Genomic DNA, 24,508 nt, shown 5'->3' with positions numbered 1-24,508 from the left:
GGCGCCTCCAGTACACACAGAGGAGTCCTTGGACTGTGAGGAGGAGGCCACGGCAAGCAGAGGCTGTGGAAACCCGGAGCGATCCTGCCTTCATACTTGGCATTGACTCAGAATTCCTTGAGTCCTGGTCAGACGCTGTGAGCTGATTACTGCCCCTAGCATTAGATCAGTCCATAGGTAGTGGGAGCAATGGCTGTGAATCTGCTGGAGGATTGGTGCAAGGGGATGGACCTGGACCCCAGGAAGGCCGTGCTGATCGTGGGCATCCCTGTGGACTGTAGTGAAGAGGAAATGACAGAGACCCTGAAGGCGGGCTTACAGCCCCTGTGTGCCTACAGTGCGCTGGGCAGAATGTTCAGAAGGGAAGACAACTCTAAGGCAGTTTTCATCGAATTGGCTGACGAGGTCAATTTTGCTACGATGCCCAATCAGATCCCAGGAAGGGGAGGTACCTGGGAAGTGGTGGTGAAGCCTCGTAGCCCAGGTGATGAATTTATCAACAGACTGAACTACTTCCTGAAAGACGAGGGCCGGAGAATGGTAGATGTGGTCAATACCCTGGAGCATAGCACTTACCCTGAGGAGGTAGAGCCAAAAGGCTTGGCTCAAGTCGAGCCACCAGTCCCGCAGCCTCTGAAAGAAAGCATGTGGTACCCAAAACTGAAGGTGTTTTCAGGAAGCACATTCCCAGGCCCAGGCGAAGAGAACTTTGAAGCCTGGCTAGAGCAGGTGACTGAGATGATGCAGCTGTGGCAGGTGCCTGAGGTAGAGAAGCAGCGGCGTTTCCTGGAAAGCTTAGAGGGCCACGCCCTGTCCCTCATACAGGTGCTCCGGGCCAACAATGACTCCATGACTGTGGAGCAGTGCCTGGACACCCTGAAGCAGATCTTCGGGAGTAAAGAGGACTATAGAACCTCACATTTAAACTTCCTCCAGACATGCCAGAAGTCCGGAGAGAAAGTCTCTGATTTTTTGTTACGGTTACAGCCCCTGCTGCAGAATGCCCTGCAGCACAGCCCCTTGTCAGTGAGAAGCGCAGACATGATTCGCCTGAAACACGTCCTGGCTCAGGCCTCCATGAGCACCGCCCTCCAGGGCAAGCTCAAGCTCCTGGAGCAGCGAGGGTGTGCGCCCACTTTCCTGGAGTTACTGAAGCTCATTCGAGACGAGGAGGAGTGGGAGGCCACCATGGCAGTGGCCAGGGAGAAGCAGAGGCAAGTGGGAAGGGGCCGCAGGGCCTCTGGTCCCCAGGTACTGGCAGAAACCAGTGTGCCAGCCCCTCCGGTCATGGTGCAGGCACGGCTGTTTCGTGGGAGCAGCGCTGAGACCGTCCAGGAAGGGGCTACCCTGTCACTGAAGCGCAGGCAGGTGCTGTGCCTCTGCGGGACTGGAGAGGAACACCACAGCCAGGCAGCGTGTCCTAGGGCCGAGAACCAGCCCCCAACAAAGCAGAAGCCTCAGCTTGCAGCAGAGCAGTTGGGAAACGAGATTGGGGCTGGGGCCATGAGCCACCCCAAGCCCGAGGAAGCATAGGCTCAAGATATCCAGGCACCCCTTCCCCTAGCAGGCAACCCAGATACTTTAACGAGGGGAAGGGGCAGTCCGCAGGAACAGTGGGGGCCTTGACTGGGGCAGAGGGGCAGGGCAGCCAGGCCCAGGCCCAGCCCCCTCGGCATCCACCAGCTGGAAGGGACTCCACCAACCAAGCCAAAGTCAGCTCAGGGAGGCACCGGCGACACAAGCGGGGAGCCACTATACCCAGCACGAGGGGTCCCCGAGCCTCAGACAGAGACCCCAACACAGCAGAGACTGAGACAGGTATAGTCGGGGGCTCTGGCATCAGCCCTGTCTTCCGGCCACCCTCAGACGCCCACCCTGTGGGCTCTGAGCTAATGATGCTGATGGGCCCCCAGGCCACGCGGGGCCTAGAGGCGCCTCCCCCAGGGCCGCCCCTGCACTGGCGCTGGCCAGGAAGAGCTGCGGGGCAGAGAGGAGATGCCCCGGAGGTGACACCGCAGGGTCCAGCCCGTCTTCAGGATCATCTACACCGCTCAAGGGGAGCCCCGCCCCAGGAAGGCAGCCCCCTGGAGCCTCTGCGCAAGTGAGGGCCGGGGGCAGTCTCCTCCCCCTGCAGCCTGCAAGGGCAATAGGGACAAGGACAGCAAACGCTGTGAGGAGACGATCCCAGGCGAGAGCGTCGGCTCAGCTTGGCAGGCAGGGCGCCGAGTACCTGGTGGCCCAGTACCCCACAACTGGCTTTGGTGTGAGTGGGGGGTGCAGGGAAGCGTTTGTTCCAAAGGAGGAGAAGGAGGAGAGGGAGGAGACGGAGGAGGGAGACATGGAGAAGAGGACGAGGGGCAGGAGGAGGAGGGGGGTCCGGGCAGGGTCCAAGAGAATTTGTTGGCGGGAGGGAAGAGTGTTTTGTTCTACCTAGGTTTGTGCGTGGCCACTGGAGACCTGGGACTGGCCTGGAGAAGCACAACTCACCAGTTGCCAATGCCAAGGCCAGCCCCGAAGCCTGCCACCTGGGAGCAGCCCTGAGTGGCCAGCCCCGGCCTAGGTGAGGGGCACCTGCAGATGGCTGCCACCCACACTGGCCTGGGAGACGTTAGGGGCCACTCAAGGTGCCTGGGCCTCCCTCCCGAGAGGGGACCCCTATTCAGTGTCCCCCCTCTGGGGCAGGCTGCTCCCTGTGCTGGCAAGCCCAAATGTGTCCCTGTAGGCCCCAGAGGGACCCAGGTGTCAAGGAACGCCCCCAGCCCCCGATCCCCTCCCCCCAACACACACACCCTAGCCATCGTCCCCCCGCGGAGCCCTGTGGTGCGCCACGTGCCAGCCAAGGCTCTGGTCTCTGTGGGCCAGTGTCGTGAGCTCAACGTGTGCTTTCTGGGCGTAGATTCAGGCCCAGCGCTGCTTCTTGTTGTGGAAATGTGCGTGTGTTCTCCTCTGAGCAGTTCCCCCTGACCCCGGCCCGGCGCGGAGACCCCGAGCCCAGTCCCAGGAGCCGGCGGGGAGGACGGGATGGACGAGGTCACAGCCAGCGCCCATCCCAGGACCTGGGAGCCCACCTGGGACCTTGGGAAGGAAGACCTGGACCGGGGCTGCAGGAGGTCTGCAGGAGGACCCCGGGGCCTGTGATCTGCTGGGCCACCCCGTTGTTCCTCGGGACTCCACGTCCTCGGCTCAGTGGCGCGTGCCCTGCTGTGGGACCGTCCTGTGCCCGCCATAGGGCAGGGCCAGGCCCCGGGCATGTGGGCCAGAGGGGGAGGGGCTGCCCCGGGGGGAGCGGGCATTGCCGGCACCCATCGTCCTGGCGAGAGGCCACCCGCGGGGCCCTGAGGAAGGGAGACTGGGGGGGGATGGAGGGCCACCCGGTGGGGTGCAGCAGAGGCACCTTGTTGGGGACCCTGGGGTGGGGGGCCGGGACCTGTTGGATCCGGTGGCCGTTAGAAGTTCCTCTGTGTGTTGTTATGCCCTATGTTCAATGGTTTCAGTCAATGTTTCTGTTTAATGAATTTCCCTCAGCGAGAACCTTAGAAAGGACGCCACAATGATGAGCACCAGGCCGACAAGGAACGCGACACTCACGGGAAGGTTACTGTCGACTGGCTTCTCATTAACGACCAGGTCACACGCAATTCCACTGACTCCACCATGGGTGTGCTTTACCGAGAGAGAGTAGTTTCCGAATTCTCCAGATTTGTATTCCAGCCTACAGACTTGCCTCCCCGCCGCGGTGTCACGAAGCTGCAGGACGGATCCGGGCTGGGTGCTCACAGCCACGGCCTCAACGCTGGGCTCCCCGGGTTTCCTGCTCTGGGAGACGCCGACCAGGACCTGGCGCAGGCAGTGATAACAGCGATCGAAATTCCAGTAGACGGTCACGTTTGTCCCAGGCAGTTCATTATGGATGAGCAGCAAAACCTGGTCCATCTTCAGCTCTAAGCGCCTTTTTTTCCTAAGTCTGGCGTCAGGGAGCCGCTGGGGGCCAGCAGTGCGGCGCTGAACACGGACGCGGCCAGCAGCAGCGCGGCCAGCGCCCGGCCCGCGCCCCCCGCCCCGCTCATGCCGCCCGGCGCCCCCGTGCCGCCGCCGCCGCGCTCCCGGGACCCGCGTTGCTCGGCCGCACATGCAACATTTTGATATTTTGTTCATCATGGACTTTTTCCAATAACTTTGGTTTTTTAAAAAAATGTTGCATCAAAATATGAATGATTTTTTTTTTTTTTTTTAAAATGAAGTTAACACTCTTTTGGTTTTGTTTTTTTGGCCACACCGTGTGGCAAGCAGGATCTTAGTTCTCTGACCAGGGATCAAGCCTGCGCCCCCAGAAGTGCAAGCACAGAGTCTTAACCACTGGACCTCCAGGGAAGTCCCAAAATATGATTGATCTTGATTACTGAGTTTTTTGGCATCCCCTTAAATTCTATGCCTGAGGCAAGTGCTTCACCCACATTTCCTAGTCTCAGACTTAAAGCACTTTATATATTATTCATTTAATCTTTCAATACACCCACGAGGTAGGCCTTATTATTATGCCTACTTGCAGATGAGGAAGCTGAGTGGCAGGGGACCTTTCAGTGCCCCACCCCCCATTCCCTAGGCATTCTGTGACTCTGCCCCAGGGCCTTCTCTGGTCCCCAGCGAATGGTCTATCTACATGGGTGTAGAGGTACTGCCCTGTCATTACCCCTGAGAGCAGCCCTCCACCACAGCTGGCAGAGGATGAATATCCCCCCATCCCCCTTCCTTGCTAGGCAGGGCAGTACTGAGGCTTGTCTCCTGGAGGGCCCGGCAGGATTGTGTCCAGTTGTCCCCAGCAGTAACCTGCTCCTTGATGAGCAGTAACTTTCCATATTGGGCTCCCTCCCTTCCCTGTCTTGCTTCCTACATCCCCACCAGTGCTTCCGGGGAATCACCTCCCAAATAAACTACTTGCCCTCAAAACGTGTCTCAGGGTCTGTTTTGGGGGAACCCAACCTGAGATACTGATGTACAGAGATATTGGTTAAGTAACTCATTGAGTTTATATATTTAAGATGATGTGGGAGAGCAGGAATTCACACCAAGGGAGCCAGCCTCTAGAGTCTGTGTTCTTTCCCATACTCTGCCAACAGCTTGGTGAACTCTGGCCTGTGGGCCAAATTTGGCTCACTGCTTTTCTGTCTGGCCATGGGCTATGATTATTTTTATCTTTTATAATAGTCAGAAAATAATACTGAAAAATTACATTTTTTGACATGTGAAAATATGAAGTTGAAATGTCACTGTCTATAAATAAAGTTTTATTGGCACACAGCCGTGCCCATTCATTTACATATCACCTGCGTATGCTTTCCAGCTACAGGGGCAGAGTTGAGTAGTTGTGACAGAGACTGAATAGCTTGCAAAGCTAAAAATATTTACAAACCTTTATGGAAAAAGTTTGCTCAGCCCTGCTCTACTGCCTTTCTATTCTAGCTTTGTAGCTTATTAGTTGGGTGGCCTTAGGTAAGTTCCTTTACTTCTCTGAGTCTCATCTCAGATTTTGTAAATATAAAATGGGATAAATAATTGCTCCCTTATAGTACTTGTGAAGATTTAACATTTGAGGTAATATTTGCAAAGCTCCTAGCACACAGTTCACTTCCTGTAAACATAATTTCCATTTCTACCAAAGTAAACTTTATGAAAATATTGTTATTTAAGTTGTCCCTTAGCCTATGAAAACCCTATTTAATAACCAGCAGATTTTTCTGGTGGGTTGGTCTGGAATAGTATTTACATTTTACAGTTAATGGCGGGCCTAATTGCCTGTTAGCTGCAGATTCCTTTAAAGTTGGGCAAGACATGGGAAAGCAGAGAAAACAAACGCATAAAAACAAAGCAGCATGGAAAATGTCAGGGGTAGTATGTGAGAAACTGGAATCAATATTCCAAATGCATGCATGTCTCAATTTTTCTTTGTTACTGTGTCACTGTTTTGAAAAGTCTAAATTATGCTTGCAAAAACTTAACTTATGCATACATATGTATGAAAGTATACAACTTAGCAGGGATGAGACAGACACACACAACAGCAAGTTTTGCTTAGAATAAGAGGCAGAAGCAAGTAGTAAAATTCACTTCCTTACACAAGTGGAGGGGCGGGTCATTGCAGCAGACCCTTCTCAGGGATGTATAAACAGATGATGGGAAATCTCAAGGGTGTGTCTACATTTCTCTTAAATCCATCTCCTTTCCCCATTCCTACGGTCCAGGCTGCCTTCCTCTCTCCTGCTTATGGCTTCCCAAACTGGTCTCCTTCCCCCCAGTGGTTTTCAACTGGGGTGATTTTGCTTCCCAGGGAATTTTTTTTTTTGTCATAATCACGAGGATGCTACGGATATCTAATCGGTACAGGTCAGGGATGGTGATAAAATCTTACAATGCACAGCCCCCCTTCCCCAACAAAGAATTCTCCAGACCAAAATGTCAACAGTACCGAGAATCCCTGCTCTAGTCATTCCCTCCGATGTGTTCTCAATTCAGTAGCCAGAGTGATTTTTACTTTCTAAAATGTAAATCTGGGGAGTTCCCTGGTGGTCTAGTGGTTAGGACTAGGCACTTTCACTGCCATGGCCTGGATTCAACTAAAATCCCACAAGCTGCGCAACGTAGCCAAAAAAAAAAAAAAAGTAAATCTGATGATGTCATTTCCTTGCTTAAGACCCTTTTGTATTGTGTTCTCATTGCCTGTAGGGTAAGACCTGATTCTTTATTCATGATTACAAAGCTCCCTTGTCTGTTTTTTGTCTACCCTTCCCCTCATCTCTTTCCTTGTCCCACTATTTATAAATGCACTGTGTCCTTGCTTTCCTACAGACTTTGCATAAACTGTTTGCAAAAGCTGAATCACTTTTCCACAAGGCTCTTCACCTTTTCCTGGCTGACCCCGCTATGCATGAGTGGTGTCAAATATCAGCTTACAGTTTAGCTCCCCTGGATGACAGCTACCATCTCTCCAACATGATGCTTAATCCCTTTCATTGTAATTGCTTGCTCAATTATCTGCATTTCTATTTAGACTTGAGGCTCTCCCAGGGCAGGGATCGTGTCTGTCTTTTTCACTTTGACATGTGCGGTGTCTGGCACATAGAAGGCTCTCAGTAAACATTGATGGATGGATGGAGTGCTTACGCTAGTTTGTTCATATGAAACAGTCTATTTAGAATGTTGTTAAGACATTTACAAGTATAGGTAATTGTGATAATTCATACTTTGGGGTTGTGATAATACTGATGTGCCATGTAATTTTACCAACTGAAAAATGAAGAAAGGAAGCAGAAATCCAAAAGGGAGGAACCTGAGCAATGTAAATTAATAGGCTGTTCTAGGTCCTTGGGAGAGGATGGAGGAATACTGGTTAATTGAGTAAGTTTTAAAAATAAGTTAATTAAAACAATCACTAGATAATGGGCAATGTCACTGTCAAGATCTGTGGGGGGTATAAGATTTTACTTTGCTTTCCAGCTAACAAGTGAGCCGGCCACAGTTTCATGGATGCTGGCAGAAGACATAAGACTCGGGTCAGAGAAAAAAGATTTTGTTACTCCATAGCACAGCAGGAGGCATGAGCTTCCTACTTGTATCTGTTCCCCTCGCCTGCAAGTCCCATGTGAGCACTGTGGCGTGGCCTAGGTAGATTTTGCACATGCAGCAGGTTTATGCTATAGCTGAGGACCCCCATGTTTAAGAAACTTCCAATATCATTATAAAGGGGCTACTGGCGTATCTGCTCAACCTTTGCCTTAGAGGGGGGCGTTACCTTTATTCTCTAGGTCAGGAAACAAATCTGCTTTCTGCCCTGGAGGAAGACACTATTTCTATTTTTCAAGGCTATATGCTATACAAATAAACATCCTTGAGAAGACAGTCTGGGACAAAACCTGTCACAAGACATGTAGAAACACCATGGAGAATCACCCCCTCCCCACTGAGAGTCACCATGATGCATTGAACTGTTCATGCTTTTAGAATAAGCTTCAGACTCAACCTTTTTTCTACCCTTTGAAGTTTGAGGTAACATTTCCTTATATACTCATTTACATGCAAGATAGATGGGATGAAGAGAAAATGTAGAAACATGCCTGGGTTTTTCTGTATTAAGTTATTCTCATACACGCATAGATAGAGCTTGCTGGCAAACATTCGAAAATGCATTTCTCTGGGAATGGCACCAGCCACCAAACCATCACGTCTTGTTGATTCCATCTTCCAAATATTTCTTGAATTCACCTATTTGTCTTCACCTCCATTGCTGCCATCTTGTTTCAGGCTGCTATTTTCTCCCTTGGGGGTTATAGCAATGGCTTCCTAAGTGGTTCTCGCCTTCTGCTACAGGCACTGCTTAGCCTGACTCCTGAAGCCCAGTTTCCTTATCTCTGAAATGGACATAGCAACATTCCTACCCCACAGAATTTTTGTGAGAATGACATGGAATGAGGCAAGTCAGCCTGACAAGTACTGAGGCTCAACTAATGTTAGCTCTCATGATTTACTACTTCTATACGCACAGGCCCTGAATTCATATTCTCTAATTCTGATTTCTTACAACCAACATGTACTCTGAGGCAAAAATCTTCAAAGCGAAATCACTCCTTATGAATGGAATCAAGTAAGGCCAAAGCATTTTTGGCTGAGAGCTGCTACGCAAGGAGAAGGGGTTTTAAATTGGGAAAAAGGATAAAATAGATCAGTCGACGCTCGCCCTTCAAGGAAATAGAATTTGAACTATTCTCCTATGGCAAAGCAACTCCATCTCACTGGGAATGTACATTTGCTAAGTGCATCAGAATTTTAAAAAAAGATTTGAAAGCTCTTCTCTATTCTGTGATTAATTGAACATGTTTGAGCCGATCCAGGAGGAATAAAATTACCACATCACTATATGTATGTGAGATAAAATATACGGTTAAATATATTTATTATACTGATGTGGAAAAGAATAATATGTTCAACAGATAAGCACGTAATAATGCATATTTTCCCCATAAAATTTAATTTATCCCTTGGGCTGGGTATAAACTTTCCTCTTGAACAACTTGCTTTCCAACTATAGATTGCTGAGCTAAACTGCTTAGTTTTACAGCAAATTGATCACTACTGTAATATTTCAGGAGCAAAATGATCCTCACCAGTCAGTTTGATTTCAAAGGCCAAAATTTATAGTATTGTTCCTGATTTAGTGATAAGATTTTTTAACATATGGAGCATTTTATCACCTTCTATCAGGACATGGAGTTGAACTTACAAATGAAAAAAAAAAAGCCAACAAAAGAGGGACCATAAATAATATACTACAGAATGACAGAAGAGTTTAATATTCTCTTTGGACCGGTGGGAAATTACTCAGATTTCTGTCCTTGTAAACATATGTCCTGGTCTCTACGGAAGATGTGTTATACGATCTTTATGCTCCTGAAAAAGTAGTCACAGACAAAGCTGGAACTCCAAACCACAAGGACGTTGCTAAGGCATAAAGGAAACTCTATTGTATGTATGCTCCCCTGTGTCCCAACTCGACTTTATTCAAGGCAGATAAAATGCAGTTATTGGACACTTCTGATACGTTGAAAATAGGTGCAGACATTTAATGATGGGAAAGTTCATGACTCAGTGAAGATTACTCCCTAGCTGGTAGCTCAGGACAGAAAACTATAAAATCAAATTATGATAATCACTGGAGTCAGGAGAAAAAAGTAGGCCCACCGAGCTCTATTTACTGAATTTTCGACTTCATTGTACAATGAAGCACAAGGAACAGATTTTTGATAATCTTGGTAGATTTGCAAAGTAAAACTATTCTGTGATTCCTATAGTGATTTTTGGGGAGATGACAAGTTTGTAAGGGAAGACACTGGGGTAAGATGAAACATGCAATAATAGAGAATAAAAACAATCTGCTTGCACCACAATCCACTCACATGTATCTGGAATTTACCTTTTGAAGTGTTGGTTTGACATTAAACCAGTAAAAACAGATGTGGTTGTCTTGGTTTTCACCACGAAAAATCATTTTTTCCCAAACAACATTTCCATCACATAGTGGTGTCTACCTGTCCTAAGAGTTAAACCATTGATCTGGGGCTTAAATAGGATTTTGAGCTTCAATTGTCTATTTTATCACATGTAACTTATGTGTTGAGTCAGCAAGGCCAAATACGCTTCTAGTAGACATCAAATCTAGATAGCTGGGGTCTGCAAGTTCTTTATTTTTTAACCTTCACTCAGATCTGTGTTTTAGGGAGAGGGTCGACATTTTCTACCTGTGACATTAGGAATATTAATGCCTTGGATAGCGCCCTTGGCTGAAAAATCTCGTTGATGATTTTATATGGACTATCAGCCCCCGCTCTGTCAAATTACACAGCTGCTAACATTGATAGGATGACTTCTTTTTGATATGCTTGTTAAATTTATAGAGTTCTTACTATGTGCTTAGTTTTTTTGTTTGCTAAACATTCTTTTAACCATTCTGTATCATTAAGGTATTCCTGCAAAAGCTCAGCGACATATACATACGCATTTGTTACTCTTGAGGGTGGCCAGCTAAGTGGCCTTTGTCTGGATTGCTCACATATGTGGGTGTCAGCTGGGGCCACTGGGTGACGGATGACTTGTCTCTGCTCCACATCTTGCATCCTCTGGCAGGCTGGCCTGGGCACGTTCTCATGATAGTGGCAGAAGGCCAAGCAGGATACACAAGACTCTTGAGGCCTAGACTCAAACTGCCACACCATCATTTCGATCGCATTCTATCGGCCAAAGCAAGTCACAAGGTCAACCCAGGTATAAGGGATTCTTCCTCTTTATCGAGAAACACTGTAAAGTGATCTGGCAAAGGGTGTACACACAGGGATGAAAAAGAATTGGGGCCTGTAATCGAATCCTCCATTATAGCTCATTAAACCTGACCATCACACTATGCGGTAGGTACTGTTATTATTCCCATTTTGCAACAGAGAAAATTAATGCATAGGGTGCTTAATTAATGCTGCAAACAACAAAAAAATCTCCAGCCAGAAATTGAGAGAGTCTGGGCTCTTGCTGCTGTACTAGACAGTTTGGTTGTAACCAACACAAAACCTGTAGCTCATCGACCTGGGCTTTTGAAAATCTCACACTGCCATGGTGGAGTGAGTATCAATTTTAGTTTGCAAAGTGAAATGCACAATGGAACTGTAGTCTCTAGATTTCAACCTAATCGTTAACTGGGAGCTCCCACTCTGCTGAGTTGGCAGAAAAATTAAACTAAGTTCTTCCTGGAGATTCCTTTCTGTCATGGACATTTGTCCTTGTTTCTGGTTGCTGAGCATCTGAATTCCCTCCTCAAGTCTGAGGAGCCCTCATGTTTACAAAGCTGAGCTCACCTCCCACTTCTGATGATGGAAAGGTGCTTTCCCAGTCTTCTTGGAAGTTCCAGATTCTGCTGAGAATCTTGTGACAGGAAAAGCAGAGATTGCACAGGATGCATTCTGGCAGTAGGCTGTAGCAATAGCAGTGGTCATGTCCAGGCAGAGGTAGAAGTTGTTCTGACGTCAGTGTCCAATGTCCAGCACTGTTTAAACTACAGGGTCTGTGCCCAATGCTGGCCATAGGGGGCATCACCATGGGACCAGCCTCACAGCTCAGTTTTAGGCATTGTTATGACTGCAAAGTCTCCAGAGCTTCTGGTTCTTCAGAGCTTCTGGGAGATTCTGTGAGCTACAGAGAATACTTTAAAACTTTTTTTTTTTCTGCTGAAATTAATCAGAATTAGCTTTTGTTGCTTCCAGCCATGAGTCCTGATCCTTCCTGATTTGTGCCACAGTTTGGGGACCTTGCACTGTGTCCAGGCATCAGAGGTGGGTCCCTTGATCTACTGGCTTTAAACCACATAGGCATGTCCACTGCCCGATTTGCCTGACAAACCCAGCAGCTTCCTGCTAACACTCTGCCATGTTTGGGATGACGGGACTTTGGGGGAGATGCTTATGGCCCCATCTGCCTAGACCTGCTGTGTGATCATTTACATTCTGGAACTTGCTGCCTCTTTAATGGGCTACAAGAAGTGAAGTACAGGCCTCCCACCTTTTTGAGCCCAAGGACCACCTTCCTTCTCTCTTTTGCTTAAATTCATCTTCTCCAGCCTGGAAGGATTCTCCTTCTATTCTGGGGAAACGCCTTTTCCTACATATTTTGTTCAATATGCTTTGGGTTTGTCTGCAAACCTCCTCTCTCTGTCTTTTAAAAGTCACGTTTGTTAATTGCAGGATTTTGGGAAAAGAGAGCCAAAAAACCTTGAGAACATCTTGAGTTCTGCCCCGAGCTATCGAATGCAGACCCGAAAACCTGATTAAAAGTGAGGAAGAGAGGGGGACAATGCTGGGAGAAAACTCTCCTTTTCCAAAGGGTAGCATCTTACAGGATGAGTGTTGGGACCTCTGGCAGAACAGATTTCCAAATGCCTGGCATAGTTTTGCTCTACTATTTTGATCTCACGTCCTGACATTTATTCCTCCTCCTGCTCCACAGAACCTATGTTCCCGCTGAACCAAACTGTCACCGGCAAAGCCCATGAACAATTCCCAGGAAATAAAAATAGAATCTGGGTAATAAAATAAAGCCTAGGGCTTCCCTGGTGGCGCAGTGGTTGAGAATCTGCCTGCCAAAGCAGGGGACACGGGTTCGAGCCCTGGTCTGGGAAGATCCCACATGCCGCGGAGCAACTAGGCCCGTGAGCCACAATTACTGAGCCTGCGCGTCTGGAGCCTGTGCTCCGCAACAAGAGACGCCGCGACAGTGAGAGGCCCGCGCACCGCGATGAAGAGTGGCCCCCACTTGCCGCAACTAGAGAAAGCCCTCGCACAGAAACGAAGACCCAACACAGCCATAAATAAATAAATAATTCCCATTTAAAAAAAAAAAAAAGCCTAACCTTTTTTTTCCTGTGTGCTTCATCTGGTTTCACTGGCTCACAGGCTGCGACGTGCAGAGGTCTCGCACCCGGCCCTTCAGACCAGAGTTCCTGATGCAAAACATCCGCGCCGACACCTCGGCTGAGGCGCCCTGTACACAAGCGCTGCACCGGACGCTCAATCCAAAATGGCGGCGGCGGCGGCGGCGGCGGGCCGTGCGCGGAGACGCTGCACCCGGCACTGTGATCCCGTGAGCAGCAGAGCCGCTCCCAGCCCCGCGAGAATTCCGCCTTCTCCCCGCCCCGCTGACGAGACCCTATAAAGCAGCCAGGCCCACCGCCTGTGGGGTGGCGCGTGCTCTCGAGCGTGAGCTCGGGCGTCTGCATTCCTGGATCAAACAACGAAGCTTTCCTTTGCTTCTGGACTGAGCTCGGTCTCGTTCTGTTGTCCTGAGTGACACTGGGCAGGAGGACCCTTGGTGGGGACTGACTCCAGAGGGTCATAACAAAACCAGGTAACATGTCTCCAATATCTCCTTGCTTCCACATCTCTCTGCACAGACAATTATTATCTCCGTCTGAAATGTCCCTTATTTCCTAGTTCTTAGAGACCGCATCCTAACTGCCCTCAAGAAGAAATGAAGATGGTGAGGGGAATACAGTCAATAAGTATATAATATCCTTGTATGGTGACATATTGTAACTGGACTTATCTTGGAGATCATTTTGAAATGTATAGCAGTATCCGATGGCTATGTTGTGTAACTGGAACCAACATAGCGTTGTTGGTCAGTTATACTTCAAAAACAAACAAACTCATAGAAAAAGAGATCAGATTTGTGGTTGCCAGGAGTAGGGGTGTGGGGAGGGGGAATTGGATGAAGGCAGTCAAAAAGTACAAACTTCCAGTTGTAAGATAAATAAGTACCAGGGATGTACATGATAAAGATAATTAACACTGCCGTGTGTTATATATGAAAGAGAGTAAATCCACGAGTTCTCATCATAAGGAAAACTATTTTTCTTTCTGTTTCTTTAATCTTGTATCTATATGAGATGATGGGTGTTCACTGAACTTACTGCATCATCATTTCATGGTTCTAAGTCAGTCATTATGCTCTATACCCTAAACTTACACAGTGCTGTATGTCAATTATATCTTAGTAAACATGAAAGAAAAAAAAAAAGAAGTGAAGAGAGGACATCCCCCTTGGCAGGCAGAGATACTATTTGAATAAGTGTTTCGAGAAATAGTTTGGCCGTTTGGGGAAATGTGTATAGACAGAGTCCTTATTTTATGGAGGCTTATGTTTTGATAGAATAACTAGTTGAAAACTTGAGCTTTTGGGATTCTGGGGTAGTAGCATACTGCTCTTCTTCACGGAGAAGATACATTTCCTAAGCCCCTTCTTCCCTGGAACTCTGGGTTCTTATCAACCTCATTTGTTCACTGACTTAATAACAGGAATGGGTGCAGAGGAGAAAATTTCAAGTGCTCAGGAATAAATGGAATGATAATTTTAATGTCAGTTTAAATTTAAGTGGGCTAGGAATTACCTATGTGGATTTCGTCCTCTTGTTCTCTCTCTCTCTTCCTTCTCTTTTATCTTGAAATGGTAATTTTCAAGGATATCTTCATTCTTTCAAGGACATTTATTGAGAATTTACCATGTGTAAGACATTATGCTAAGTAGTGGCTTTATGTATATAATAGAACATTAAACAAGTTAGGAATAATGGGGTGTAAACATAAAGCAATTTTATTTTATCTCCCACTATCACTTAAAACTTTATTGAACTGGGAGGGGTTTTCCTCTGCCCCTAGATGATTCTTTTTTTGATCACTCATTTTAATAGAAATTTCTGCAGTTGCTCTGTTACTAAACATAGGTTTAGTTCAGAAATTAGAATGTTTTGCACCATATAAGAAGCCAGTTTCTGAACGTGACTTAAATTGAAATATCCTTCCCTTAGACATGCTCTTCAGGAAAACCTACATCCATTAAATAGGGACATGGTCACCTTCTTTCTTCCTTTACTCTGTAGATACAAGACAGTCCAAAGGGGTTTCTGACCTTCTTGTTCAGCGAATGGGGATGGAGTTGAGGCTGGGTGAGCAGGGAAGTGTCCACGTTCCTGATAATGCTGTGAAATGCCTCCACAGTCTGGCCCTAGCAGACGTGTAAGCTGACTCTTTTCCCTCTCATTGTCCTGGGTTCTTTGGAGATTCTTCTCCCACTGCTGAGAACTTGCGTAAGAACCTTTCTGTTTTTCTTCCATTAATTCTTGCTTAGGGGACAAGGATTTCCCTTGATGATGCTCTCCCTACTCAAGATATCCAGATCCCCCACTCTTTGCTCAGAGGGTTTACAGGTACCTTGGATTATTGCATTGAACTGTCTACATGGGGACGTGTTGGCACTAGGTCTCATATTCTGCTCTGAGGTCCTGGAGACAAAATGCCATCGGTAATGAATTCTCTCTTGCAGCTTCAGGATTCCAAGGTCTTTACTCCTTCCCCAGTCTGAGCCACCTGTCTGCCCCCTGCCCCCCTTTCCTACTATCCAAGTCTGAGCCCTATTTATTGGGAGACAAAAACTCCCCCTGGAAACATGCATCTAAATTTTTCTGTCTCAAAATTAGTCTTGTGGCTTCTTTGAGTCTGTTTTTGGTTTGGGAGAAAATGTTCCTCGGAATGCCAGTGAGAACAGTGCGGGAGGGAGTGAGGTTGAAATAACACAGAACAATAGTTCAAGACCTACTCCTGCCACAGACCTTGATTAAAGGGTCATTAAAGGTTTTTCTAAGAGGTGTTATTTTTTGCTGGTACTGAAGGATAAGTTTGTCTCTGAGGTAAAGTAAAGAAAAAGGATGTTCTTGACAGAAAGGATAGGGCCCCAAAGGGAAGGTGTCTGAAAGTACATAACACGTGTGTGAAAATGGAAGATCCTTCATGAAGAAGCACTTGGTGTGTCAAGCGAGGGGGCTTGCCATTTACCCAGCAGCCCCTGGGGACTCTTTGGAATGTTGTAAACAGGTAAGTGAGGTGTTCAAGAAAGACAGTGACACCTATAGGAAAAAACTAACAAAAGACGCGTGAGATATCTATGGAGAAATGTACAGAAATGAAGCAGGCACTTGAAAAATAGAGAAATCTGCTGTCGTAAAGCCCAGTAGTTGTGCTGTTCGTTGGTCTGATTTTCATGTCTATTTTTTCTCTTGATTACTTTTCTGCTGGATGTGGAAAGGTAAGGAACGGAAACAAAACTTATTTAAATGTTTCCTCCTCCCTTCTCTGCTCCTCTTCAGTGAGTTGTTGAAAAAGTGAAAACAACAAAGCAAGACCATTTGGGTTTCAGAAGTAAGTGGGAAAAAAGAAAGATGCCAAAAAGGATATGTATATGTATATTCACTTGTAAAAAAGTTAATGAATAAATAAACAGATAGTACATATGGCAGTGTTAGTATACTCATGGAAAAAAATTTGGAGGAATATACATCAAACTGTGAATATTAGTGTTTTGGTGTATTTTCAAGTATTATATCTGAAATACAATATTTTTAAAAACAATAAGTATGTATTACTTTTGGAACCAGAAAAAATGTATATATATATATATGTACACACACACACACACACACACACACACACGCACACACCCCTATGAAGATGTCACACTTAAAATAATATCCAAAGTCCTATTAGGGCTCTCATGGCCCTACCTGATTCCACCTCTCACTATTTCTGCCCTAATTTTCTTCCTTTCTTCCTCTTGTTCACTTCCCTGCAATGCAGTGGCCTCCTTGCTCCTTCTTGATCATGCCAAGCACATCTCCACTTCAGTCTGCATTTGCCTACATTTGCGGCCCCAGGTATTTGCATGAGTCCCTGCTCCACTTCAGTTAGGTCTCTTTCAAATGTCATCACTTCAGAAAGGAGTTTCTGAAAGTCCTCATCTCTTAACTTACTTTATATTTCTTCAGAGCACTTACCCACTAAATTGTATCATGTCTGTTATCGATCTATCGGTCGGTCTGTCTGTCTGTCTGTCTATCTATCTTCTATCTATCTCAATCTATCAATGTAAACTCTGTGAAGACTTGTCCTAGAAGAGTCTCTGACACACCATAGGAATTCAATGAATATCTGTTGAATAAATGAGTAAATATATATAAATATATAGAAATCATTTGCTTGTAAACAGACAGCAATTTTACTTTTGTGTAGTAAGGGTTGAGTTCGCAATCTCAGAACTTTTGAAATTTTGGGAGGGACAATTCTTTGTTTTGGAGGCTGTTCTGTGCATCGTAGGATGTTTAATAGCATCCTGGCCCCTACCAATTAGATGCCAGTAACTCCTCCCTCCCTGACCCCTCACCAGTGGTGACAATCCAAAATATCTCCAGATGTTGCCCAATGTCCTCTGGGGGTCAAAATCCTTCCCCTTTCCCTCATTGAGTACCACTGCTATGGGAGAAACCCAGAGTCAAATACCTCCTCCTCGTTCTAAAAATATGTAGAGCATCATGAAAGTAAACGGGGTAAATTTTGATCTACTGCTATACTATAAGAAGGGAATGAGCTTAAAATTCCATCATGGATTCTCATACTTTAATGAGATTTACTCAGGTCTCAGCACCTCTCTACATTTTGGTTTTCTTGTTTAGTATGAATGCAATCCAATTTAATCTGTATATAAACATCAATTGCATATTAAAATCAACATATTATAAACATCAGGCTGAATGCTTTCTTGAAGAAGCAAACTAAAAAAATTCATGCATATTAATATCACAGATAAGCCAATTATTATATGAAGTAGTAAATAAAAAAATATGATTAATCTAAAACTAGGAGTTTCATAAAGCAAAATATATGATATTAAGATGAGACTGCTTTAGAAACAATATTATGAATCCTCGCATTTTACATGGAATATGTTTAAAATTAATTTCCCAGTGTGCTATCTTATTTTTGTTTCACCTAGACTTATACTAATAAGTTTTATGAAACATTGATATTACTTAAAATCACAGCACAAAGAAAAAACCATTTCTCTGCTCTTAATTGAGGCAACACACACTGGTTAGCTTCAGAGTACTCAAGGCCCTGAGGATTTGCAGGTATGCTGGAATTCTTGATTATATGCTGGGAGGGAGCAGCGATGCAGCTCACCTGGTTTATTAAACAATCAACATTTTGGATTACCTAATAAAAAAATAACCTTTATAATAAAGACAATACAATTTTGAGCACTCAGTATGTGCAAAGCCCTTAGCATTATGACTACTTAATTCAATCCTTACAACTACCTGGAAGTTTGGTATTATTATTATTTTTTTAATTTATTTATTTTTAACATCTTTATTGGAGTATAATTGCTTTACAATGGTGTGTTAGTTTCTGCTTTATAACAGTGAATCAGCTATACATATACATATATCCCCATATCCCCTCCCTCTTGCATCTCCCTCCCACCCTCCCTATCCCACCCCTCTAGGTGGTCACAAAGCACCGAGCTGATCTCCCTGTGCTATGCGGCTGCTTCCCACTAGCTATCTGTTTTACATTTGGTAGTGTATATATGTCCATGCAACTCTCTCACTTCGTCCCAGCTTACCCTTCCCACTCCCCATCTCCTCAAGTCCATTCTCTACATCTGCGTCTTTATTCCTGCCCTGCCCCTAGGTTCTTGAGAACATTTTTTTTTTTCAGATTCCATATATATGTGATAGCATATGGTATGTGTTTTTCCCTTTCTGACTTACTTCACTCTGTAAGACAGACTCTAGGTCCATCCACCTCACTACAAATAACTCAATTTCATTTCTTTTTATGGCTGAGTAATACTCCATTGTATATATGTGCCACATCTTCTTTATCCATTCATCTGTCGATGGACACTTAGGTTGCTTCCATATCCTGGCTATTGTAAATAGAGCTGCCATGAACATTGTGGTACATGACTCCTTTTGAATTATGGTTTTCTCAGGGTATATGCCCAGTACTGGGATTGATGAATCATATGGTAGTTCTATTTTTAGCTTTTTAAGGAATCTCCATACTGTTCTCCATAGTGGCTGTATCAATTTACATTCCTACCAACAGTGCAAAAGGGTTCCCTTTTCTCCACACCCTCGCCAGCATTTATTGTTTGTAGATATTTTGATGATGGCCATTCCGACTGGTCTGAGGTGATACCTCATTGTAGTTTTGATTTGCATTTCTCTAATGATTAGTAATGTTGAGCATCCTTTCATATGTTTGTTGGCAATCTGTATATCTTCTTTGGAGAAATGTCTATTTAGGTCTTCTGCCCATTTTTGGATTGGGTTGTTTGTTTTTTTGATATTGAGCTGCATGAGCTGCTTGTAAATTTTGGAGATTAATCCTTTGTCATTTGCTTCATTGTAGATATTTTCTCCCATTCTGAGGGTTGTCTTTTCATCTTATTTGTTTTCCTTTGCTGTGCAAAAGCTTTTAAGTTTCATTAGGTCCCATTTGTTTATTTTTGTTTTTATTTCCACTTCTCTAGGAGGTTGGTCAAAAAGGATCTTGTGATTTATGTCATAAAGTGTTCTGCCTATGTTTTCCTCTAAGAGTTTTATAGTGTCTGGCCTTACATTGAGGTCTTTAATCCATTTTGAGTTTATTTTTGTATATGGTGTTAGGGAGTGTTCTAATTTCATTCTTTTACATGTAGCTGTCCAGTTTTCCCAGCACCACTTATTGAAGAGACTGTCTTTTCTCCATTGTATATCCTTGCTTCCTTTATCAAAAATAAGGTGACCATAGGTGCGTGGGTTTATCTCTGGGCTTTCTATCCTGTTCCATTGATCTGTATTTCTGTTTTTGTGCCAGTACCATACTGTCTTGATTACTGTAGCTTTGTAATATAGTCTGAAGTCTGGGAGCCTGATTCCTCCAGCTCCGTTTTTCTTTCTCAAGATCAATTTGGCTATTCGGGGTCTTTTGTGTTTCCGTACAAATTGTGAAACTTTTTGTTCTAGTTCTGTGAAAAATGCCATTGGTAGTTTGATAAGGATTCCATTGAATCTGTAGACTGCTATGGGTAAGGTAGTCATTTTCACAATGTTGATTCTTCCAATCCAAGAACACGGTATATCTCTCCATCTGTTTGTAGCATCTTTAATTTCTTTCATCAGTGTCTTATAGTTTTCTGCATACAGGTCTTTTGTCTCCTTAGGTAGGTTTATTCCTAGGTATTTTATTCTTTTTGTTGCAAGTAAATGTGAGTGTTTCCTTAATTTCTGTTTCAGATTTTTCATCATTAGTGTATATGAATGCAAGAGATTTCTGTGCATTAATTTTGTACCCTGCTACTTTACCAAATTCATTGATTAGCTCTAGTAGTTTTCTGGTAGCATCTTTAGGATTCTCTATGTATAGTATCATGTCATCTGCAAACAGTGACAGCTTTACTTCTTCTTTTCTGATTTGGATTCCTTTTATTTCTTTTTCTTCTCTGATTGCTGTGGCTAAAACTTCCAAAACTATGTTGAATAATAGTGGTGAGAGTGGAGAACCTTGTCTTGTTCCTGATCTTAGAGGAAATGGTTTCAATTTTCACCATTGAGAATGATGTTGGCTGTGGGTTTGTCATATATGGCCTTTATTATGCTGAGGTAAGTTCCCTCTATGCCTGCTTTCTGGAGGGTTTTTATCATAAATGGGTGTTGAATTTTGTTGAAAGCTTTTCCTGCATCTATTGAGATGATCATATGGTTTTTCTCCTTCAATTTGTTAATATGGTTTATCACATTGATTGATTTGCGTATATTGAAGAATCCTTGCATTCCTGGGATAAACCCCACTTAATCATGGTGTATGATCCTTTTAACGTGCTCTTGGATTCTGTTTGCTAGTATTTTGTTGAGGATTTTTGCATCTATGTTCATCAGTGATATTGGCCTGTAATTTTCTTTCTTTGTGACATCTTTGTCTGGTTTTGGTATCAGGGTGATGGTGGCCTCGTAGAATGAGTTTGGGAGTGTTCCTCCCCCTGCTATATTTTGGAAGAGTTTGAGAAGGATAGGTGTTAGCTCTTCTCTAAATGTTTGATAGAATTCACCTGTGAAGCGATCTGGTCCTGGGCTTTTTTTTTGTTGGAAGATTTTTAATCACAGTTCCAATTTAAGTGCTTGTGATTGGTCTGTTTATATTTTCTATTTCTTCCTGGTTCAGTCTCAGAAGGTTGTGCTTTTCTAAGAATTTGACCATTTTTTCCAGGTTGTCCATTTTATTGCCATATAGTTGCTTGTAGTAATCTCTCATGATCTTTTGTTTTTCTGCAGTGTCAGTTGTTACTTCTCCTTTTTCATTTCTAATTCTATTGATTTGAGTCTTCTCCCTTTTTTTCTTGATGAGTCTGGCTAATGGTTTATCAATTTTATTTATCTTCTCAAAGATCAAAGTGTTATTGATCTTTGCTATTGTTTCCTTCATTTCTTTTTCATTTATTTCTGATCTGATCTTTATGATTTCTTTCCTTCTGCTAACTTTGGGGTTTCTTTGTTCTTCTTTCTCTAATTGCTTTAGGTGTAAGGTTAGGTTGTTTATTTGAGGTGTTTGTTGTTTCTTGTGGTAGGATTGTATTGCTATAAACTTCCCTGTTAGAACTGTTTTGCTGCATCCCATAGGTTTCGGGTCGTTGTGTTTTCATCATCATTTGTTTCTAGGTATTTTTTGATTTCCTCTTTGATTTCTTCAGTGATCTCTTGGTTATGTAGTAGTGTATTGTTTAGCCTCCATGTGTTTGTATTTTTTACAGATTTTTTCCTGTAGTTGATATCTAGTCTTGTAGCATTGTGGTCCGAAAAGATACTTGATATGATTTCAATTTTCTTAAATTTACCAAGGCTTGATTTGTGACCCAAGATATGATCTATCCTGGAGAATGTTCCATGAGCACATGAGAAGTGTATTCTTTTGTTTTTGGGTGGAATGTCCTATAAATATCAATTAAGTCCATCTTGTTTAATGTGTCATTTAAAGCTTGTGTGTCCTTGTTTGTTTTCATTTTGGATGATCTGTCCATTGGTGAAAGTGGGGTGTTAAAGTCCCCTACTATGATTGTGTTACTGTCGATTACCCCTTTTATGGCTGTTAGCATTTGCCTTATGTATTGAAGTGCTCCTATGTTGGGTGCATAAATATTTTCAATTGTTATATCTTCTTCTTGGATTAATCCCTTGATCATTATGTAGTGTCCTTCTTTGTCTCTTGTAATAGTCTTTATTTTAAAGTCTATTTCGTCTGATATGAGAATTGCTACTCCAGCTTTCTTTTGATTTCCATTGTTATTTTAAAATTTATTTATTTATTATTTATTTTTGGCTGTGTTGGGTCTTCCTTGCTGCGCTCAGGCTTTCTATAGTTGCGGTGAGCGGGAGCTACTCTTTGTTGTGGTGTGTGGGCTTCTCATTGCGGTGGCTTCTCTTGTTGCGGAGCACGGGCTCCAAGCGCGTGGGCTTCAGTAGTTGTGGCACACGGGCTAAGTAGTTGTGGCCAGTGGGCTCTAGAGTGCAGGTTCAGTAGTTGTGGTGCACAGGCTTAGTTGCTCCGAGGCATGTGGGATCTTTCCAGACCAGGGCTCGAACCCATGTCCCTTGCATTGGCAGGCGATTCTTAACCGCTGTGCCAACCTGGGAAGTCCCTTGATTTCCATTTGCATGGAATATCTTTTTCCATCCCCTCACTTTCAGTCTGTATGTGTCCCTAGGTCTGAAGTGGGTCTCTTGTAGACAGCATATATACGGGTCTTGTTTTTGTATCCATTCAGCCAGTCTGTGTCTTTTGGTTGGAGCATTTAATCCATTTACATTTAAGGTAATTATCAATATGTATGTTCCTATTACCATTTTCTTAATTGTTTTGGGTTTGTTATTGTAGGTCTTTTCCTTCTCTTGTGTTTCCTGCCTAGAGATAAGGAAACACAAGAGCAGGAAAAGCATTTCCTTTGTAAAAAAGCATTTGTTGTAAAGCTGGTTTGGTGGTGCCAAATTTTCTTAGCTTTTGCATGTCTGTAAAGGTTTTAATTTCTCCATCGAATCTGAATGAGATCCTTGCTGGGTAGAGCAATCTTGGTTGTAGGTTTTTCCCTTTCATCACTTAAATATGCCGTGACACTCCCTTCTGGTTTGCAGAGTTTCTGCTGAAAGATTAGCTGTAACCTTATATTTGTTGCTTTTCCCTTGCTGCTTTTCATATTTTTTTCTTTGTATTTAATTTTTGATAGTTTGATTAATATGTGTCTTGGTGTGTTCCTCCTTAGATTTAGCCTGTATGGGACTCTCTGTGCCTCCTAGACTTGATTGACTATTTCCTTTCCCATATTAGGGAAGTTTTCAACTATAATCTCTTCAAATATTTTCTCAGTCCAGTTTTTTCTTCTCTTCTTCTTCTGGGACCCCTATAATTCGAATGTTGGTGCATTTAATGTTGTCCTAGAGATCTCTGAGACTCTCCTCAATTCTTGTCATTCTTTTTTCTTTATTCTGCTTTGCTGTAGTTATTTCCACTATTTTATCTTCCAGGTCACTTATCCGTTCTTCTGCTCAGTTATTTTGTGATGGATTCCTTCTAGAGAATTTTTAATTTAATTTATTGTGTTGTTCATCATTGTTTATTTGCTCTTTAGTTCTTCTAGGTCCTTGTTAAATGTTTCTTGTATTTTCTCCATTCTATTTCCAAGATTTTGGATCATCTTTACTATCATTACTCTGAATTCTTTTTCAGGTAGACTGCCTATTTCATCTTCATTGGTTTGGTCTGATGGGTTTTTACCTTGCTCCTTCATCTGCTGTGTGTTTCTCTGTCTTCTCATTTTGCTTAACTTACTGGGTTTGGGGTCTCCGTTTCTCAGGCTGTAGGTTCGTAGTTCCTGTTGTTTTTGTTATCTGCCCCCAGTGGCCTAGTTTCGTCCAGTGGGTTGTGTAGGTTTCCTGGTGGAGGGGACTGGGGTCTGTGTTCTGGTGGATGAGGCTGGATCTTGTCTTTCTGGTGGGCACGACTGCATCCGGTGGTGTGTTTTGGGGTGTCTGTGAACTTATTATGATCTTAGGCAGCCTCTCTGCTAGTGGGTGGGGTTGTGTTCCTGTCTTGCTAGTTGTTTGGCATAGGGTGTCCAGCACTGTAGCTTGCTGGTCGTTGAGTGGAGCTGGGTCTTAGCATTGAGATGGAGATCTCTGGGAGAGTTATCGCCGTTTGATATTACATGGAGCTGGGAGGTCTCTGGTGGACCAATGTCCTGAACTTGGCTCTCCCCCTTCAGAGGCACAGGCTGGAGCACAAAACCCTGTCAGCCACACGGCTCAGAAGGGAGAAAAGAAAAGAAAGAAAGAAAAATATAATAAAATAAAATAATTTAAAAAATTATTAAAAACAGAAATAATTAAAAAGTCATAAAAAATAGAAAGAAAGTAGAGAGCAACCAAACCAATAAACAAATCCACCAGTGATAGCAAGCGCTAAAAGCTATACTAAACAAACCAACCAACAAACAAACAAAAAACAGACAGAGTCCTAGGACAAATGGTAAAGCAAAGCTATACAGACAAAATCACACAAAG

General features: G+C 44.0%; 1 protein-coding gene across 1 annotated transcript; it reads left to right on the top strand.

The window, feature by feature from the left end:
* Positions 1 to 189: 189 nt before the first annotated feature.
* Positions 190 to 968, top strand: LOC309646099 (paraneoplastic antigen-like protein 5; the record flags this gene model as incomplete). The annotated part of the gene is made up of 2 exons (XM_082432080.1): positions 190 to 895; positions 937 to 968. The coding sequence occupies 2 exons, from the start codon at positions 190 to 192 to the stop codon at positions 966 to 968; spliced, it is 738 nt and encodes a 245-aa protein (XP_082288206.1).
* Positions 969 to 24,508: the final 23,540 nt, after the last annotated feature.

Source organism: Balaenoptera physalus (assembly GCF_965194825.1).
Source record: "Balaenoptera physalus genome assembly, chromosome: 16".
Taxonomy (NCBI): domain Eukaryota; kingdom Metazoa; phylum Chordata; class Mammalia; order Artiodactyla; family Balaenopteridae; genus Balaenoptera; species Balaenoptera physalus.
This window is presented reverse-complemented; position numbering and strand designations above follow the sequence as displayed.